General features: G+C 38.2%; 1 protein-coding gene across 2 annotated transcripts in view; it reads right to left on the minus strand.

Annotated features, from left to right (window-relative positions):
* The window catches only part of DDX10 (DEAD-box helicase 10), a 292818-nt gene that overhangs the window by 34441 nt on the left and 235562 nt on the right, over positions 1 to 22815 (minus strand). For both annotated transcript variants that reach the window (XM_021926516.2, XM_009187219.4), the window contains exon 17: positions 6252 to 6391. In XM_021926516.2, the coding sequence (XP_021782208.2) occupies positions 6252 to 6391 (140 nt within the window). The remainder of the gene's footprint in view (positions 1 to 6251; positions 6392 to 22815) is intronic.

The following is a 22815-nucleotide window of genomic DNA, read 5'->3' on the forward strand; positions in this document are numbered from 1 at the left end:
GACTCAATCAAGTAGAGGTTCAAGTAATTGGAAACCGTAGTGAATAGTATTTTTTTAAACAATCATCTAGACTAAGAAAAAGCTCTTTTAGCTCCAGCCAAAAACAAGGAAATGAAAATGGCTTCTGAGAACTCTGTTTTCCAAGTGAAAAGCCTCCCACAAATTATGAAGCCGACTGTAAAATCTTAGAATAGGTACTGAGCAAAACTTATTTAAGAGATGTCACAGAACTCAATACTAGGAGAAACCACAGAGGTTAAAGTAGTTCATCTACTTCATGTAAGAGATCATTTTTAAAGACAGGCAAGTTCACTCAAAAGATAGACAAATGAATATGGAACAGATTTTCAGAAACAAAACAAAAACCCAAATAAAAGAACAAACATGCAGACCAAAAACCTTGATTAGTCTTTTGATTCAGAGGTGTGTAAAAATAGGTTAAAAGAACCACCTAATTATATTTAGACGTGGAATCGTTTACTCTGTACAGGAAAAGGTATCAATCCATATAGAAGTTATCATATCTAAATGACGACAATGGCCTCAGGACAAACTACAGATGTAATTGGTCTTATGCTACCTAGAATAATCTACCAAATACCCTACACCATGTAAGAATTCTTGATAAAGCCACCTGCCTTAAAGAATGTAGGCTGCAAAGCAAAGATTGATATAAGGTACCAACAGTCTAGTCACCACCTTTTCTTTTTCCTTTTTTTGTTTGAAAAAGGTTAAGATTATAAATATTAAAACCTTAATTTGACTGGATAATGAATACCTGGAACATCTAGCTGTTTCTTTTTCATTGTATTTAATACTTTGCAAATTTTCACACCATTAACAATTCACACGAAGATGGCCAAAAACCAAACATGATAAATGCTACTAGATATACAAAAATTAATCTTATATGTTCCGAGTCAAGTCTCTCAGCCTGTGAAGCACAGCTGTGAGAAGCAATTTTATTGAAAGAAGAGTTTTAAATGGAATATGATTCAAGACACTCATCTCACTTTAGAGGCCACACTTTTTAGAAGTGCAATTTACCCTCCCCTCTGCTCAGTTAACACTTACACCTAAGTCTGATTCAGTGTAGACATCACTGTCTTCAGGAAGCTCTTTCTGATCCACCAGGCCTAGACTGGACCCATCACTTATGTGGTCTCCATGTTCATTCCCTACCTACTCCATTCCCTCCGCCTCCCCCAGTGCATAAACCACAAACTAATCCATCACACTGCTGTGTAATTGCTTACTTAGCTACCTGTAACCTCCATGGAACAAAAAGCTTTGTGAAAGCAGGAAAGACACTTTTCCTGTTTAATGTTTTATCCTCTGTATCCATGCCTGGCCCATGACAGGCACTAAAACATTTTTAGTTGAAAGAATGGATGGAAGAAATGTTATAATCCAGAGACTAACAGATCAAGTGGGTATTCTTAACTCTTAAGTAAAATATGATTTAAATAATGCAGAAGATTCTTACTCTATTCCTTGGCACCCCATATAGAAGCTTTTAAAAATATTTTTATTTTGAACGTGATGTAACTTTATCGCATGGACAATTTGAAATGAAAAATCATTCACAAGCCCAAAGGCAATTACAGTATCTGAGGTCTTCGTTCCTAAAAAGGTACAAAACTCTTGCAAAACTTACTGGAGGAAAGAACACAGGATTCTGTGCAGTTCCCAGCAGACCAATAAATTCAATGAATGTCACAAAGCCCACTGAAACAGACAGCTGGGTTTCCTACTAAGCTGTTTTGTCTACAACTACAACAACAACAACAACAAATCCTAACATCTATTAATTCTACCTGTGTTAACTCCACATTTTCGAAGAAAGAATGAGAGGTGAAAGCCAGAGTAAAACGCAGCCTAGACCAATGTGTAAGATGGATAAAGATGAGCAAAAAAGCCAGAGAACATCAAAGCAAGCTCTCGCTTCTACACCTGTTGTCAAAAATAGCACATGAAAGCCTAGATCCTTAAATGGAGTTTGGACATCTGGCCCCAACTACTTCTGTACTACGGGTAGATTAGCTGGTCCCCTGTTTCACAGTTCTGTTTTTGAGGATAAATAAACTATTCATGGTAGCATTCTTAAAGCTCATCAAAAGAAACCCAAAGTCATATAATTTTCATTGTCCCTGAAACCATATTATAAGCAAGATCTCTTTTGGTAATGCTAACTAAACTGAGTTGAATCCACATCAGAACTCTTTCGAAATCTCAGTGCTGGAGATAACAATTCTGATAATCCTAGAGGGTCGAAGGTAGTTTAAATTCTATTGCAGCTATGCACTGAACTGAGAAAGAAGGCAGAAGTACAAACTCTTTAAAATCCTGTCAGACCTCCCTGAGGGGGAACTATTGACCCCAGATTCTGTCATTCTCCACTAAATCTGGCTCCCCATTGCCTAGTTCCAACTGACAGTGTCTTTTCCACATGGAGCAACAAAAGTGTTACTCATGCTGAATAGTTATGCGTGTCAATAAAGTGAAGGAAAAAGAAACACCCATAGAAAACTTTCAAAGAAACTAGCTCATGCTACTTAATTTGGGACTAATATCTACTTTCTAATTGGTCTATCTAGTCCCCTAAGAGTGAACTCATCTCTGAAAATGCTAAGCGTATGGCCAGAGAATAACCTACTGAGAGATGTGATGATGTCTAAGAGGTCAGAGTACTAGTCATTGCCTTAATTACTGAGTAGAGGGTTAGAGACTGCATAGCAAGTAAAACCTGTGAACCTATCAGGAGGACCCACTAAAGCTGACATCACAAGATCTTAGCACATAGTCATACAGCTTATGAGAAGCAAAGAAAAAGAAGGTGTAGCCAAACTAGAAGAATACAGAAAAACTGTACTGGTGCTACTATGCAAATAGTAATAGCAACAGCAATTACTACTGTCAAAATTCTAGTATATACAATCTTCCAAATACATTTTCTTTATCCAAAACAATTTTGGTTTTAGTTTCCATACATCTTGATTCACTGCCATTGAGGTAAAGAAACCACAGAAAACGGAGAAAAATGGAAATTAAAGCATAAATAGAAATTACAGACATAGGTTACTACTTACAATTTATTCCAAATCCTGCCTGCTAGTACAGGAATGGCAAATAGGTTTTACCTTCTGTATCAGTTCCAATTGATTGATAGAGACTGTGCTGAGGACTGCTTAGGCCAAATGGAACTGAATAGAGAAATAGCCTACTCTGAATGAAGGACAGGGGAAATTAAGCACCAGTAATATGTATCTGCCATCTGGGGTCTAGTCCAGTTTCTCAACTGTGGGCAATTTTGCTTCCTCAGAGATACCTGACAATGTCTAAAGACATTTTTAGTTGTGCCAAATGGTATTGTTAGAGGCCAGGGATGATGCTAAACAGCTTATACCCTTCCCCAAACAAAAAATTATCTGAGCCGGAATATCAATAATGCTGAGGGTGGGAAACCATGGTTTAGTGAAGTCTATGTTATGGTTAGTCCATGGAACCAGGTCTTTAGTCAAATGACATTATCCTGAGCTACTTCTCTCAACACCAGGATGATTCTATACACCTAACTGAGATTCTAGAACTAGGGAATCAGTTTAATTAACAAAGATCACATTGGTCTGTCCCTAAATTTTATTGTGACCACAGACAAGTTATTTTAGCCCTTAAAGCCTTGGTTTTTTCATCTAAAAGGAGGCTATAAGATTAGACAATGTCTGTGTTCACAGGCCAAAACAAAAAACCTGCTAGGAAGCCCTTATATACACTACAGGAATAAAATCCCTCATCAGTAATCAAGCCCTTGCTGATATCCTCCTCTTCAACAAAAGACAATTTTTTGTCAGCTTAAAACAAGTTAACCAATCCCAGTCTCCACTAATGCAGACTTGTTAGCTGTGCCTGAAATTAAAACTGCTGTAATTTTCATATGATGCTTAAATACTTTCCATCTGAACCCTTGTCTTTAAGTTAAGATGCTTTGTCATCTCTCAAGGTACTCCTACCTTCTTGTTCATCACCAGTACACTATATGAACTCGGCTTCTTCCAACTCTCCATCTATGTTCTGTCATCTCTTGTATCATTCAACCTATTAATATTAGGACCAATGATATAGCCTCTTACAACTACATTTCTTTTTTAACCCTGTAAATCTCTTTCATCAATCAATTAATCAATTCAAATATGTCAAGGCATTCTCTGTGCCATGACATTAATATTAGGGGTGGGAAGTGAGGCTAGAGCAGTTAAGTGTTGGTACAAAAAAAATATGTAAAGACAATTTCTAGGTACAAAACATTTACAGCTAATTAACAGGATGAAATACATAAGCTACTAGAGAACAAGTTATATTAACTAGGTGGTAGCACGGAAATGTCACTGTAAGGGCAAGAAATGACAGAAGAATGAAAATGAAATGCCTGCTGTACACAGATGAAAGATGACCCAGAAACTATCATTAAAAATGTTAGGGAAAAAGTCCACATAAGTCAAATGCAGAAGGATTGCTGACATCCTACCAAAGGTTTCAAAGGTTGACTCTATCTTTTAAAGGCATATTAGACAGATACGCAAAATACGGCTGCAGAACTGTAAGAACCAATTAATGCTCCTTCCAGGGAATCAAGTTACATGGAAACACTTGGAAGATAATGACTAAAAGTCATGTATGTTACATTAAATCACATCTACCAAAATACAGACCCAATAAACCCTTCTAAAAGAGGTACATTTATATAAGAACCCAAGGGGCAGCAAACCTGACCCCACTGGGGTTCATCTAGGTCTCAGACACATACACCAAGGAACTCAGGGTGTACATTTACTCTTAGAGGTCAATTTTCAATGATTAGGAATATGCCCAGAACCTAAATTATTTAATCCTTATGGCACAAACATTTATATATTTTTGTAGATTCTAATCAAATTCTTTTCATCTGTGGTGCCTCTTGTGGTAGTAAAGCAAACATGTCTACTACCTAGAGCCTACACATGCTGTATAAAGCTAATATGTTCAACCACCTAGTTGTCCAACAGCAAATGGAAGTTTCTGGCATCACCTCAGAAGACTGCATTTGGATAAGTTAATTTTCTCTATTAAAAAATAATTCATGTTTAAATATGCATGAGACTCAAATGAAGAGTAACTCTGTCTCCCCACAGCATTTTCACCTAAGAAAATCTTTAAGACTTTTTCATAATGTTCTTGTTTAAAACAAATTATAACTCCCTATGGCCTATTTCTCCAACTCCAAACTCCCTGTGCTAGCACTTCAAGGGTTCCATCAAGCTTCCTCTTTTCTTCCATCATATTAATTCTATCTGTTGTCATTAGTACCTCCCTTCCGTAAAGAAGCTCATTGGTTTAGATCGAGCATGAGGTTTAACATTCTCAACTTTTAAATCAATAGACTCTTAACGTAATCTAATACATAGTACTCTGAAAACAAATGCTAAGCAAGTCAGACTATTATTCAATTCTTCACATTTCATTTGTTTCTGGCAATGGCAGCAAATAAATAATCCATAGATTTTAAAGGAATTTTGAAGGAATTTGTCAAAGGTTGTTTCTGTACAGGTTTTCCATTATTTTATTTATTAAAAACCATTTTTTTTTGGTAGATTCAGGGTCTCACTTTGTTGATTAGGCTGGTCTCAAACTCCTGGCTACAAGCAATCCTCCCACATCAGCCTCCCAAAGTGTTGGGATTACAGGCATAAGCCACGGTGCCCAGCCCCTCCAGTATTTTATTTGTTATTTAATTCCATATAAAAGAATATGGAAGAATGATGTCCCCTTCTTAAAATTCAAGGACAATTTTTAGCAGTATCTTTAATAGCGTTCTTTGACAATGAAAAAAAATAAAACCCTAACGCTGTTTGCAGAGAACATATCTTAGTGCATCAAATACTTAGGCATAAAGGACTCAGAGAAAGATAAGGAAAAAAAAAAAGGAAAAACACAACTCATGTATCACACATATCCATTAATAAGGATTATAAAAATGATCAACAAGGCACTAACATGATCAGAAAAGCGTATTTCTAGAACAATCTGCAACAAAATGAGTAAAAAAATAGCAGCAGGATTTCCAGGAATATAAGTAAAGGTATATTTAAAAAAAAAGAAAAAAGAAAAAAAGCAACAAACATCTCGGAGTAGAACTCTTAGTAACGTCTTTTGGATTCATTAGAAGACTCATGTGAGTATTGAGGATGCATTTCATACCAAAGGTAAAAACATACCTAATTTTATTTTCCATATCTTCACTATCTGAATCTTCAGAGCTTCTGTACTTATCTGGATCTGGGAGCGTGCTTGGATCAAATCCATCATCATCATCATCATCACTCCAATCCAGAAAGGCTTCCTCTTCATCTTTGGCCTAAAAAATAATAACAACGGAAATTGTAGTTGAAGAAGTCAGTTGATAAATAATCAGGTTTTATTTCCAGACCCAAATGGATACCCCTCTAATTGACATCCTCAGATTAGAAGTTTTCTATTCTGGTGAAGGCAAGTGACTTTCAGAACCACAACCATTTGCAAAGAGAATGAAAATCCTTATCATTTCAAAAATAAAATAAAATAAGATTCAGAAAGCAAATCACTACTCAGTTCTTTAAAATACAATACAGGAGAAAATTGTCTATTTTATTATTTCCATGTAATTCAACTCAATTATCAAAGAAATAAAAGCCAAGTGCTGTGGCGTGCTCCTGTCATCCCAGCTACTCAGGAGGATGAGGCAAGGGGCTTGCTTGAGCCCAGGAGTTTGAGGCGGCAGTACACAATGATCACGCCTGTGAATAGTCACTGCACACAAGCCTGGACAACATCTCTAAAATAAAATAAAAATAAACATAAAGAAACAGCATATAAAGTTGTTTTAGTGCTCCTGTCCACACATCTAAGTTTCAAAACTACCAAAAATATTAGGTGAAAATATAAAAGACCAGAAGCAAGAGTACAGTAACATTTGTCTGATTTTACGACCACAAAAGTATAAGTCTTAAAAAACTATCAGATCTATTAACTGGGCAGGGTAGCATGTGTCTGTAGTCCTAGCTACTCCAGGGGCTGAGGCGGGAAGATCTCGTGTGCCAGATGGCTGAGGCTAGAGTGAGCCATGATTGCACCACCGCACGCCAGCTTGGGTGATGAGCGAGATCTCATCTCTTAAAAACAAAACAACAACAATCATCAGATGTGTACAAGTGTATTTATAGTGATGGGTCTTCTAAATTCAAATGCAAGTGCAAAGTCACTAAGAACAATGGGAAAAGGGGAGGAACACCAAGAAATGGGAAAAGCAATAGTGCATGGGAGGGAATGTATGGAAGTTGAGATCTTTTCAGTTTCATGCAAGCAGGTAGGTAAGGGGGCTTTTTTTGTTTTTAATTTTTGGTGGTTATTTTTGTCAAAAAACAAAATAATGCAAAATTAAATGTATTATACATTTATGTTATGAACATCACATAACAAATTTATTTCTGGTAGACTGGTTTTGTCAACTACTAGATAAACCAAAACTAGCAGTGGCACATGCATTTAACAGAAAATTTTAAGTAGGACTAAAAAAATTTCAGGGTTTCTTTCAGTTACCATCTTTACAATACTTCTTCATACCAAATGATACAAACTTCAATGATTCTTTGATTCCTTTGATTTCCAATGATTAATGCTCGTTCCCAGAAATTGAATAACAATTCAGAATAGCATAATAATACTAATTCAAAGTAATAAAAATTTACTTTCAAATGGACACAATGCTATTTTGGATTTTGTTTAATGTGTCTCTTGTAATTGACAACATCTAGGCCTTGCTATTTCCTGACCTACAAAATGATTGCAATGTTGATGCTATACCGTATTGTCTGCGCTGCATTACAGTCAATTCATGACAATGACCAATAAAATGTATAATACCTATATTATGGAAAGCATGATGTGACTAATACCTTTAATTTATTAACAAACAAAACCACTATCATTTACAACACAAGTCACTAAGTTAAAAATATCACCATAATGAAAACATTCTGAAGTACAATGTCTTTTTAGCAAAGCCTAAAAGTATGTACTTTCTAGCCATATACGGTAAGTAAATGGACATTCTTAGCTGCTCTGTCTCTTTGATTTCATGAATCATTTAAGAGATAATTTACAAAAATGGGATTGTGAAAGGGAAACAGGGACGGCAAAGTCACTAAGCAAGAGGGAAGTCAAGCTAGGGACTGTGTCAGGCAAACCTGTCTCCCATTTTATTCCTAAATAAGATAGCTACAAAAGCTACATACCTCCCTTGCCATTTGCCCACAAGGATATTCCTTGTGAACAAAGGACAGACAGAACTCAAAGTCATCCCTCTGCTCATGTGAGACAAATGCTTCTCTGATTGCTTCCTCTGCCCTATTGTTTCACTGAGCCAGACTAAGGCGTGAATGATTCCTCTATAGCTCCGCCTCACATGTGATTTGTGTATTTAGTAAGAGGCTAACCAGAGACTCAAAAGAATGCAACTGTTTATCTCTTAGCTACCTATGACCTGGAAGTTCCTTCCCTGCTTTTCTGGACTGAACCGACGTACATCTTACAGATACTAACTGATGTCTCACGTCTCCCTAAAATGTACAAGCTGTGCCTCTACCACCTTGGCCGCATGTCCTCAGGACCTCCTGAGGCTGTGTCATGGGTGTGTCCTTTAATCTTGGCAAAATAAACTTTCTAAATTGGTTAAGATTTGTCTCAGATATTTTGGACTGACAGAACCATCCTCGTTTTTACCTCCTTTTGACTTATTTTCATGAGTCAGACAAATATTCTCTGACATATCTATTACCTCACAACTGTCCAAAAGAGTGGGACAACTCGAAGCAGGGAGGGGGGTTTCAGGTCATAGGTAGATAAGAGACAAACGATTGCATTCTTTTGAGTCTCTGATTAGCCTTTTACTAAATACACAATTTACATGTGAGGTGGAAGTAGAGGAAAAGTCGCTTGTGCCTTAGTCTGGCTCAGTGAAACAACAGGGCAGAGGAAACACTCAGAGAAGCATTTGTCTCACATGAGCAGAGGGATGACTCTGAGTTCTGTCTGTCCTTTGTCCACAGGAATATCCTGTGGGCAAATTGTGAGGAGGGTATGTAGCTTTTTTAACTTTGTAGCTATCTAATATAGGAATCAAAGAGAAGACAAGTTTGCCTGACACAGTTCCCAGTCATGTCAGTGTGTTAGGACACCATGGCTGGAAACTCACTGCTGTAAGTAAGGGAAAACCATTTAAGTATTTTAGCAGGAAACTAAATTAGTACCTTAGAAATGCAGCAATAGAAAGGGTGGTTGGAAGGTATAACATTTGAAGGAAGGATATAAGTTTTAAAACTGTAATAATTAACGAAGGAAGTAGCAGTGGAGATGAAGGTGGAGGATCGGTATGAGAGATATTAATGAAGGAGAATCAACTAGACTCTGTGGATTACAGGGGTATTACAATGGACAATGTTTGCACCTCTCTTCATTCATATGTCCATACCCTAATCCCAATGCGATGGTCATGAGGGTGCAGCCCTCATGCATGGAATTAGCACCCTCAAAAGAAGGAACTAGAGTGCTAGCTAACTCCCCTTCCACCCATGTGAGGACACAGTGAGAAGCCATCTACAAATCAGTAAACAGGCCCTCATGAGATACTAAATCTACTGGCACCTTGATACTGAACTTTCCAGCCTCTAGAACTCTGAGCAATGTGTGTTGCTTAAATTACTAGTCTATGGAATTTGCTACAGCAGTCCAAAGTGACTGAGACAGGTACATAATATATTTAAGAGAATTAGTATATACAGAAGCATAGTCGTATACATCAGACCTCTGTTAAATACAGAAACAAAGAAGACAGCAGTTTAATAAACACTGAGAGGATACCTTACAAAACATGCTATGGTCTGAAGTTTGTGGCCCCCGCAAAAATTCATGTGTTGAAACCTAACCCCCAAGGCAATAGTATTAACAGGCAAAGCTTTTTGGGAGGCCGGGACAGGTGGATTGCTTGAGCTCAGAAGTTCTAGACCAGCCTGGACAACATGGTGAAACCCCATCTCTACAAAAAAATTAGCCAGGCATGGTGGCACGCTCCTATAGTTACCTGCTACTTGGGAGGCTGAGATGGGAGAACAGCTTGAGCCCAAGAGGCAAAGGCTGCAGTGAGCCAAGATAACGCCACTGCACTCCAGTGGGTGATAGGATGACAGAGCTAGCTAGTCCTGTCTCAGGAGGAAAAAAAAAAAAAAAAAGTTGGAGGGCGGGGGAGCTTAGGTCCTAACAGTAGAGCCTATCTGAATGGGATTAGTGGCCTTAGAAGAGGTCTGAGGAACCTTGCTCAGTCCCGCTATGAAGCAGAGAACAAGCCCTTACCAGACCCTGAATCTGTTGGCACCTTGATCTTTGACTTCCCACCTTCTAGAACTGTGAGCAGCTAATTTCTGTTGTTTATAAATTACCCCCAATCTAAGGTATTTTGTTATAACTGCACAAACGGATTAAGAGGGAGATGTCTTCATTCAACAAATCTTTATTAAGCACCTGTTACCTATAGCAGACACACTTTTAGGTTCTGGAGATGCTGCAGTGAAGAAAATAATGTCCCTGACCTGATAACAAAATGAGCTGTTCTCGAACAGTTACCCACATAAGTATGAAAATGAAAGCCAGGTTCTACTATTTCTGGGGAGCAGTCAATCAAGAGTGAATCAACTCCACAAGCCCTGCTAAATGTCTAACATTTGATACAGACAGAAAGCAGTTTTCACCTTATGGATCCCCTAACATGTGGCTGACTGATTATGCATTCTGGCTGTCAACACGCTTCTTTTTCTTCATATTTCCAGGTTGAAAGTTGCCACCACTACCCCCTCACCGACTAGTTCTCCCATCTTTCTCCACCCTTCCAGCCTGCTCAAAACAAGAACCCCCTATCATCCTCAGACACAGACACACACACACTCCTCAAAGCCCTGGGCAGAGAGAGGGGGAGCATTTCACCCACATGAAGAGATCAGTGTCACCTCTATAACTGGCAGTTTCCGAAACACAGTTTAAGAACCCCTGAGGAAATTATTTCACCTAAAATAGGAATGACTTTTCTTAAAACAGTTAGTTGGAAAACTCATTTACAAGTAGGGCAGGTGAAAACGTCCCAAAACAGAAATGTTACCTGACTGGTTATTTTGGTTTTGGTTCTGATAATGGCAAGAAACACAAACAAGATGTGGCAGTCTCCTACAACAAACGTACAAAGTGCTTTAACATAGATTATCTTACTTGATCTTCAAAGCCTATGAAGTAGGTCAAAAAGATTTATTGTTCCCATTTTTGAAATTACAAAACTGTGCTTCAGATGACTAAATTACTTACTGAGGTCACACAAACCTGGACATACACAAGGAGTTTTCTCCTACATCACCCTGAATCTCAATTCTCATCATTAAAGCTTTGGATGTGCTTGCACAGTGTTTTTTTCAGTATCAAGCGTATTTTATAAGCTTTGTAAAACATGCAGGTGCGGCCAGGCGCGGTGGCTCAAGCCTGTAATCCCAGCACTTTGGGAGGCCGAGACGGGCGGATCACGAGGTCAGGAGATCGAGACCATCCTGGCTAACACGGTGAAACCCCGTCTCTACTAAAAATACAAAAAAACTAGCCGGGCGAGGTGGCGGGCGCCTGTAGTCCCAGCTACTTGGGAGGCTGAGGCAGGAGAATGGCATAAACCTGGGAGACAGAGCTTGCAGTGAGCTGAGATCCGGCCACTGTACTCCAGCCTGGGTGACAGAGCGAGACTCCGTCTCAAAAAAAAAAACAAAAAACAAAAAACAAAAAACATGCAGGTGCTTCCTATGACACCTTACATGTGGTCATCTCCACTTTCCTTATCCTCGGCTCCCAAGCCTCCTTTTGGTTTTTGTTTTCCTAGAATATTGCACCAGCTGCCTAATGGGTCTTCCTGCAAGTATTCTTTCCCCAATTCTGATCACTCCAATTCTGTGTTGTAATTAGAATTTTGAAATAGATTTCAAATCTGACATGTGATAATATAAGACACTGGTTTACAACACATGTACTTTCAGGTCCTGGCACTAGTCAAGCCTCTTTCCACCTCCAGTCTTCGTGCATGCTACTTCTCTCCTGGAACACCCTCTGCTGCTTCTTGCCTGTTGTGGTGCCTTCTAACATCAAATGCATGGTGCCTCTTCACACCAATCCAACAGGTACCAACAGGTGCCCAAAAATACAATGCAATTCTGTCAGTAACCATGCAGTGTCTTAACACAGATCCCACAGGTCAAGGGTTCAGTCACACAAGACTGTCCACACTTTAGACAACAGTGGCCAGTAGACTACAAATTCAGGGGTTCCTACAGGCCCATCTCAGGTTCCACAATTCTCTACAACTTTTCACAGAACTCAGGAAAGTGTTTTACTTAATGATTGCTCATTTATTATGAAGGCCTAAACTCAGAAACAGCCAGAGGAAGAGGCACAGGACAAGGGAAGGGGTAAGAATGAGGCACAGGACAAGGGAAGGGGTGGGAGTGAGGCACAGGACAAGGGAAGGGGTGGGAGTGAGACACAGAACTTCCATGCCCTTCCTGGGTGGGCCACAGTCCCAGCACATGAATGTGTCTGCCCATGCAGAAGCTCTCTGAACTCACTGTTCAAGGGCTTTTATAATTCAATCTCCAGCCACCCTTCCCTTCCGGGGAGGATGGGGGAATAGGGCTAAAAGCCCCAACCTCTAATCAACTGTTTGGTCTCTCTGGTAACCAGCCTGTACCCTGAAGCTATCTAGAGACACCACCCTAAGCCACCTCATTAGTATAAACGCCAAGTGCTGAAAGGACTTCTTAAGAATAACCAGAGACACTCCTGTCACTCAGGAAATCCCAGGGGCTTAAGGGTGTTCTATGCCAGGAACCAGGGACAAAGACCAAACATGCTTCTTTATACTATACCTGATAACATAAGTCATCAAGTACTTCTAAGCATCGCTTCTTCAGTAAAACTTGTAAAAAGCATCTGTTTCATAGGACAACTGTGCAGGTGAAATGAAACAACATAGGTAAAGCACTTAAGAGTACCTGGCACACAGTAAGACCCTAAAATATGCTACATAATAACACACTTTTCATTTCCATTCCCCCAGAACTCAGCAAAGTACGTAGTAATATCTGTCGTCTGACGCCAAATATAAATGGGACATAGGAGTAAAAACATATTTAATGTATTAGAGACCCACTGCCTGATTTTTTAAACAAATTTCCTGATTAATCTGTTGCCCTAGTCATGCTAGGCTGTCAGTGATTATCAGTGAGAAAATGTATTAAAAGCCTAAATACAGAGAATTATCTTTATTACATTCCTACATGCCATACAGCATTTATAAAAACAAAATAACCTTTAAGAAATGAATTTAAATTTTAGTTATTTAATTCCATCTAGGACTTAAAGTCTTCCCATATTGTATGAATTAAAAGCAAAATGTCAACTTTGAAATTTCACAAAGAGGAAAAATTCCAAAATTTATTATAAACTATTTTTTATTCCAACGAGGAATGTAAAGATTAAAAAGAAAATTTTAGAGAAAAGTGAGGCAATCAAAACACACTTTGTTCCACTAAAAAAACTTCAAAACAACTTTCTAAGAATGCATTAACTCTTCACAGTTTTTAAATTTAAGATAAAAAATGATTGCTAGGGATAAATGACCATCCTCAGTAGTTAAAGAGAGACTGATTTTGAGACTTCCCCAAGCTATAAATCCTAGGCACTAAATTATTTACAGAAGAAATTAAAAATTTTTCTGAATTATGAACACAAAAAGGTTAGTGATGTTATTAAATGCATCATTGAAAGTGAGTATGTATTTACTAAGGCAGATGTGCAGAATAGGAAACATAAGAGCAACTGACAGTGCTGAGAAATTATGGTTCCCACACCATAATGTTAAATTTTAACACCCTGGCCCCATTACCTTTTAATAATAATGTTGTAACACTAACAAAAATATTTCACAATAATTTCAGTTTATCTGCCTCCTAGAAATTTACTCTACAATGGTGATTTGGGTTACAGCATAATACTGATTTACATACTTCATCTTTGGTATATGACCAAATGTGTATGTATTGGGTGCACCTCTAATATATACTGGCTTAATTGTACTTTAAAACCCCAACCTTGATCCCCTACAATTATGGGGATCTTGCTCAGAAACATCTCTGCCCTTCCTAACAGCCAGCATTAATGTATACAATTGACACAGCAAATGAGAGGAAGACAACACATTTCAGATCTGGCCGCCTAACCATATAGAAATCTGAGGGGATGAGAGGCAATGGGAATTCGAGACCAGCCTGGCCAACATGGTGAAACCCTGTCTCTACTAAAAATATAAAAATTAGCCAGGCATGGTAGTGGACACCTGTAATCCCACCTATTCGGGAGACTGAGGCAGGAGAATCACTTGATCCTGAGAGGTGGAGGTTGCAGTGAGCTGAGATCGTGCCACTGTACTCCAACCTGGAGGACAGAGCGAGACATCGTCTCAAAAAAGGAAAAACAGGAAAAAAAAAAAAAAAAAAAAAAAGAGGCAATGGAGGATGCTGGGGAATGATAAAAGCCATATTGAGGAACAAGCAGGTAAATTCAGATAAATGCCACCTCAGTACAGAATTGGTCCCTTCAATAAAGTAGCACTTACACAATTTCCTCTCAATACTTTTATTTTTTTTCTCATCATTCTAAAACAATGGGAATATCTGACTGAAGGACTATGAGGAAGTGATATAAATAATGCATGCAGTGAATAAAGTTAAGAATGGCAGGCAAAGGGCTGGCACATGAATATGCAAAGCCCTAAAGAGCATATTCCAAAATTGGACGGTTCTTCGGAACTTGGAATATTCATTTAACAACTGTTTACTGCACACTTCCTGGGTGCTGAGCATTGGTATAAAAGAAGAATGTAATCTGAGACACAGCACGCCAGTAAAGGACTCTGATTCAGCATTTTAACCTTAAGACTTTTAGCAAAATGAGATTTTTTTCTAAGGCTGCTTTGCACAAAATTCATTCTTCTTCCTAAATTGCTTACTCACTTGCTTTCTTAATATACGAATATTCTACTGAGCCCAACAGGATACTGATGATGCTACAATTTCATAATGCCCTATTAAATAATGGTGCATCTTATTGATCATCTTTATTTCTTGTCTTTTCTGAGAAATGTTACACTAAATAAGATATTAAGTAAAAGAAAAATTGCAAGTCCAGTTCACTATTTTTCTTACAATAATAAACACTATAATAGGAGATGAGTCACAAGACACTAATTTGACTTCGGCTCCACTAATGGCTAGTTGTGTGTCCTTAGGCCATTAACTCAGGAAGCTTCTGCTTCCTCATCAGTTTAATCTGAACACTGACATCTACCATTCACGGTTGTTAAGAGCACTGGAAGAGAAATGCATGTGATGATGCCTATACTAACATTTACCATCAACCCACGTGTGCACACTGGGAAAAGACTTTCCAGCAGTTTGGCAGTCATATCCTTAAGGACTCTCCTGCTTTCTCTAAATTCTAAACATAAGCAGAAATGTGAAATATTTACATCATCTAAGGAAGCAGTGTATCATACTAGAAAAACATACAATACTATATACAAAAGAATATAATTGAAACTAAATAAATGATTAAGGCTCAAAGGAGTATCAATGTTAGAATGAACTACAGTTTTGTTGTTGTTGTTGTTGTTGTTTTGAGATGGAGTCTAGTCTCATTCTGTTGCCCAGGCTGGAGTGCAGTGGCAAGATTTCGGCTCACTGCAAGCTCCGCCTCCTGGGTTCACACCATTCTCCTGCATCAGCCTCCTGAGTAGCTGGGACTACAGGCACCTGCCATGATGCTGGGCTAATTTTTTTTTTTTTTGTATTTTTGGTAGAGACGGGGTTTCACTGTGTTAGCCAGGATGGTCTCGATCTCCTGACCTCGTGATCCGCCCGCCTCAGCCTCCCAAAGTGCTGGGATTACAGGCATGAGCCACTGCGTCCGGCCCAGAATGAACTACAGTTCTTGAGGAAGATAAATAAAAGTAATACATGCTAAACCAGGTATTAATAGTAAATAGTTTGATGACTAAAATATTACTCAATTTAAAAAAAGGAATATATACAAAACCATGGATGATATGATTTGGATCTGTGTCCCCACTCAAATCTCATGTTGAATTGTAATCCCTGATGCTGGAGGTGGAGCCTGTGGGAGGTAATTGGATATCACAGGGTAGATTTCTCATGAATGGTTTAGTACCATCCCCTTGGTTCTGTCTTTGCAGTATCTCGTGGTTTAGAAGTTATGTGTCACTCCACCCCCCTTCTCTTACTTCTGCTCCATGCCTTCTGCCATGAGTGGAAGCTTCTTGAGACCTCCCCAGAAGCAGATGCCTCTATGCTTCCTGTATAGCCTGCAGAACCATGGGACAATTACCCAGTCTCAGGTAATTCTTTATAGTAATGCAAGAACAGCCTAATATAGTGGATGAATCTCAAATGCACCTTGCTAAACCCAAAAAAGCCAGACCCCAAAGGCTACATATTAGATGACTCAATTGATAAGAAATTCCAGAAAAGGCACACTTATTGGTACAGAAAACAGATCAGTAGGAGGCAGCAAGAGGGCATTCTTGAGGTGATGAAACTACGTCGCATCTTTGATTATGATGGATACATCACTATGCATTTGTCAAAACCCATAGAAGTGAACCACAGTACGGCCGGGCGCGGTGGCTCAAGCCTGTAATCCCAGCACTTTGGGAGGCCGAGACGGGCGGATCACGAGGTCAGGAGATCGAGACCATCCTGGCTAACCCGGTGAAACTCCGTCTCTACTAAAAAGTACAAAAAACCAGCCGGGCGAGGTGGCGGGCGCCTGTAGTCCCAGCTACTCGGGAGGCTGAGGCAGGAGAATGGCGTAAACCCAGGAGGCGGAGCTTGTAGTGAGCTGAGATCTGGCCACTGCACTCCAGCCTGGGCGACAGAGCGAGACTCCGTCTCAAAACAAAACAAAAAAAACAAAAAAAAAGAAAGTAACCCACAGTAAATGTAATGGAATGGAAATTTAAAAAAAAAAAGGACTCCCCCACAGAATAATATTTTAATGACATTTAAGTGTTCACAGTGGGTTAGAATACAAAGAATGTACTATAAAAAACATATATAGAGGAAACTTCAGGTGGTGGGACTGGGTCACAGGATTTCCCCCCGCCTCCTTTTAAACAATCTAATAGTACCTTACAATAAATAACATTTTTGAAATTAAAGAGATGAAATTGTTTTAAAACTCTAAAAGATCTTGGTATAGAATATATTGTAACAGGTTCAGGAGAGCTTTAGATTAGGAGTTCTTCACCTGGGGTTCCTGGAAGCCACAAAACCACTGAAACAATATGAAAAATATATAGTAAATATACATAACACATTTTGTGGGGAGAGTAGAGCCATAACTTTCAGAGTTCATGGGCAGCCCGCAACTCGCAGTTACTACTGCCCGGGGCTGAACTGATAATAACAACAGAGGTCTCAAATTAGACTATCCTGAACTTTAAAGGTCATTCATCACTGAAAGCCTTGAACATGTTTTAGGTTTCAGCTGCCTGGTGACACATGCCAATCTTAGGCTGCTCAGAAGCAGAAAAACAGAACAAAAGCATAAATGCTACATTTTTTAAAGGCAAGAGTTAATAACATTTCAATAATTCAGAAAATAGCCATGGAGTCAGTGGGCTCGTGTATCTCTCTGGCACATGGCTACATTTTCAATCTTTGGCCAAAACTGTTGTATCTCAGGGGAAAAGAAAAATCCTGACGGAGCTAGTTGAGATCTATTTTCAGATAAAAAAACAGAGGAGATGGATTTTCAGTCAAGTGCATGTTTGGTTTACTACATTCTTCATTGGTTGTTCCATCAATTTATCATCACTTCTCCAAGTCGGAACCTGGTCCATTTCTCTCAGTGAGCTACTGAAAAACTACTCTTTGCAGGTACTAAAACTGACTCATATTTGGTGAAAAACAAATAGCAATTTGAAATCAGAAATGAATTGAATGAATTCAGGTTTTGACAAATGCATATGAATGAATCCAGCAGAATGTGAAAATCCATTAACCATGCGCATTCAAAAAGGCAGAAACACTAAATAGTGGGGAAAACATTTCTACAAATTTAAAAATTACCAACTATGACACACCATCTTGCCAAAAAAGTGTCCCCTTGATACCACTGAATGAAATGTCATGGAATGAACATTTCCAGCCAAAAACCATTGTTTTCCTTTAGCATTTTATAAAGAGGCCTCAGTCACTTCTGCTGAAACCACCCTGCTCTGACACCCTGCTCTAATAGAGTAGGGTCATTTCCAAATCATTGGTTTTAAATAAAATGTCCATTTATAAAAAGAAAAATCAGAGAAAAAATATTTTTTTCTCTCCCAATTTCCAATATTATAACACCAATGACTCAAGGAAAGTGAAATCAAACAAGGAACTTAATTAAAGAGTACTTTGCTTTGGAAAACAGGAAATCTTCAAAAAGTTAATCATAAAGTTATCATACAACACAGCAACTACAATCCTAGGTATATACCCAAGAGAACTTAATACATATCCACAGAAAAACTTGCACATAAATGTTCATAGCAACAACATTTATAACAGTCAGAAAGTGGAAACAATATAAATATCTTATAAATGGTAACTGGATAAATGAAATGTGGACTACCCATATGATGGAATAAAATTGTCTCTTGGTATCTGTGGGGGATTGGTTCCAGGACCCTTTATAGTCATTCCTCAGTATCCATGGTTGGTTAGAATCAAACAAAATCCATGGGTGCTGAAGTCCCTGATATGAAATGGTATCGTATTTGCATATAACCTATGCATATCCTCCCATACACTTTAAATCATCTCTAGATTACTAATACCTAATATAATGTACTATAAGTGCTATGTAAACAGTTTTTTTTTTTACATTTCAAAAAATTTAAATTATTTTTAATTGACAATTATGAGTATTTATAAGGTACAATGTGACATTTTGATATATGCATACACTATGAAATGATTAAATCAAGCTAATTAACATATCAATCACTTCACAGACTCTTTTTTTTTTTTTTGGCCTATTGAATTTGTTTTTTAATTTATTTTTTTTAAATTATACCTTAAGTTCTAGGGTACATGTGCATAATATGCAGGTTTGTTACATATGTATACTTGTGCCATGTTGCTGTGCTGCACCCATCAACTCGTCAGCACCCATCAACTCGTCAGCACCCATCAACTCGTCATTTACATCAGGTATAACTCCCAATGCAATCCCTCCCCCCTCCCCCCTCCCCCCTCCCCATGATAGGCCCCGGTGTGTGATGTCCCCCTTCCCGAGTCCAAGTGATCTCATTGTTCAGTTCCCACCTATGAGTGAGAACATGTGGTGTTTGGTTTTCTGTTCTTGTGATAGTTTGCTAAGAATGATGGTTTCCAGCTGCATCCATGTCCCTACAAAGGACACAAACTCATCCTTTTTTATGGCTGCATAGTATTCCATGGTGTATATGTGCCACATTTTCTTAATCCAGTCTGTCACTGATGGACATTTGGGTTGATTCCAAGTCTTTGCTATTGTGAATAGTGCCGCAATAAACATACGTGTGCATGTGTCTTTATAGCAGCATGATTTATAATCATTTGGGTATATACCTAGTAATGGGATGGCTGGGTCATATGGTACATCTAGTTCTAGATCCTTGAGGAATCGCCATACTGTTTTCCATAATGGTTGAACTAGTTTACAATCCCACCAACAGTGTAAAAGTGTTCCTATTTCTCCACATCCTCTCCAGCACCTGTTGTTTCCTGACTTTTTAATGATCGCCATTCTAACTGGTGTGAGATGGTATCTCATTGTGGTTTTGATTTGCATTTCTCTGATGGCCAGTGATGATGAGCATTTTTTCATATGTCTGTTGGCTGTATGAATGTCTTCTTTTGAGAAATGTCTGTTCATATCCTTTGCCCACTTTTTGATGGGGTTGTTTGTTTTTTTCTTGTAAATTTGTTTGAGTTCTTTGTAGGTTCTGGATATTAGCCCTTTGTCAGATGAGTAGATTGCAAAAATTTTCTCCCATTTTTTAGGTTGCCTGTTCACTCTGATGGTAGTTTCTTTTGCTGTGCAGAAGCTTTTTAGTTTAATGAGATCCCATTTGTCAATTTTGGCTTTTGCTGCCGTTGCTTTTGGTGTTTTAGACATGAAGTCTTTGCCCATGCCTATGTCCTGAATGGTACTACCTAGGTTTTCCTCTAGGATTTTTATGGTATTAGGTCTAACATTTAAGTCTCTAATCCATCTTGAATTAATTTTCGTATAAGGAGTAAGGAAAGGATCCAGTTTCAGCTTTCTACTTATGGCTAGCCAATTTTCCCAGCACCATTTATTAAATAGGGAATCCTTTCCCCATTTCTTGTTTCTCTCAGGTTTGTCAAAGATCAGATGGCTGTAGATGTGTGGTATTATTTCTGAGGACTCTGTTCTGTTCCATTGGTCTATATCTCTGTTTTGGTACCAGTACCATGCTGTTTTGGTTACTGTGGCCTTGTAGTATAGTTTGAAGTCAGGTAGCGTGATGCCTCCAGCTTTGTTCTTTTGACTTAGGATTGTCTTGGAGATGTGGGTTCTTTTTTGGTTCCATATGAACTTTAAAGCAGTTTTTTCCAATTCTGTGAAGAAACTCATTGGTAGCTTGATGGGGATGGCATTGAATCTATAAATAACTTTGGGCAGTATGGCCATTTTCACGATATTGATTCTTCCTATCCATGAGCATGGTATGTTCTTCCATATTGTTTAGGAAATAATGACAAGAAAAAGTCTGTGCATGTTCAGTACAGATGCAATGTTTTTTCAACTATTTTTCATTCATGTTTGTTTGAATCCATGGATGAGGGACTCACAGATATGGAAAGCCAATTGTATTGTCAATGAAAGAAAGGAAGTCCTGGTATATGCTACAACATAGTTGAACCTTGAAATCATTATGATAGGTGAAAGAAGCCCATCGCAAAGGACGACATATTGCATTAATCCACTTATATGGAATGTCCAGAATAGACAGATCATGGAGACAGAAGGTAGTTTAGTAGTTGCCAAGGATGGGGGAAAAGGGAATGAAATGGAGCTAAAGGGTACTAGGTTCCTTTTGGGGGTGTCAAAATGTCTGAAATTAGATAGTGGTGCTGGTGGTTGCACAACATTACGAATATTAAAAGCCACAGTACTGTATTTCTTCAAAAGGGTCTGCAGGGCCAAGTTTTCCTGTGGACATGTATTCAATTCTCTTGGTATACAGCTGGGATTGTAGTTGCTGGGTTGTATGGTAACTACGACTAACTTTTTGAAGACTGCCTGTTTTCCAAAGCAATCTTTAATTTTATAGTACATAAATTATCACTATTTTAAAAATAAAAAAAATTAAAGGTTATTTTGATTTTCAATGTAAAGGTGCAAAACTTTTTTACATTCTACTTAACAAATAGAAATGATTATTTAATAATGTAAAAATTCCCTTTAATTTCTCTAAAATGGTCAATCCAGTTATTCAATTAGAGTAAAATTAGAAAGGAAAGGAAGACGAAGAGATAGCATCTTAACGTCAGCTAAAAAACTCCAGCAGACTCAATACATTCCGAAACACTTCCTGATTTCAAATCCCATCATTGCCAGAGAGGTTTAAACAGATTATACTCACTTAGAGTTCAAAAAGTGAATATTCAATGAGAGAAAAAAAAAATCCTTAACTTTTTAGCTTAAAACAGGGTAAAGGCCACAACCATAGAAAGTGTTAATATTCCCATTACAGAAATTCAGATCTGAAAACTGAGATTTAAAGGGGCCAAATAACTTTCTCAATGACATAGTTTAGATTATAGAGTGGGAAAGAAATTCCAGTACGTTTGACTCCAAAGTCCACCCTCTTCTCATTAGGTCATGAAGAACCAACTTCACTCTTGAGAAATCCAAAGATATGTTAGCCCAGGATTGTGGGTCCAGTTATTGTTATGGCTCGAACATAGCTTGTAGGCATGAAGTTTTGTGCCCTAAGCCTCTCGCCACAAGCATTACTGCACACCTTGAACTCCTGATTTATGTTGCTGTTTAGATAAATTCTGTAGCCTCAAAAGAAATATTTCATGAGTTAGAGCCCTGTGTGCCAATCAACCTCCAGTAAATTCTTTGTTAGAGACTATTCCTGACGCCGGTGGTCTCATGAAAACTGGTCATGTAAGGAACAGAGCTTAAGAGAAGAATTAGGACACACTAAGAAATCTGACACTAAGAAAATCTGATGTTACGTCTGAGTAGCATCTTTCTACACAAAGAACAATACAGTCCTTTCATTATTCTGTCAAATATTAATGAAGTTATCCACAAGTTCTACTGGCTGTTTAAGATTATTATTTCATAAATGCCCACAGACAGTTTTGCTCTAGTTCTTTCAGAATCCAACATTACCTAGTATATTTTAAGACATTTAATACATTTCCATAATGACTTTTTTAATACCCTAGATATCAAAATCCCTGTAGATAAGATAGGTGGTAAAACATTTTGGTTATTCCTAATGAAATATTTGTGCCTTTCAGATATTTGTGCTGGCTGGCCTATCTTTCCTCTTGTTTATAATTCTGATAAGAGCCACGG

The sequence above is a fragment of the Papio anubis genome, chromosome 12 (assembly GCF_008728515.1).
Source record: "Papio anubis isolate 15944 chromosome 12, Panubis1.0, whole genome shotgun sequence".
Lineage (NCBI taxonomy): Eukaryota > Metazoa > Chordata > Mammalia > Primates > Cercopithecidae > Papio > Papio anubis.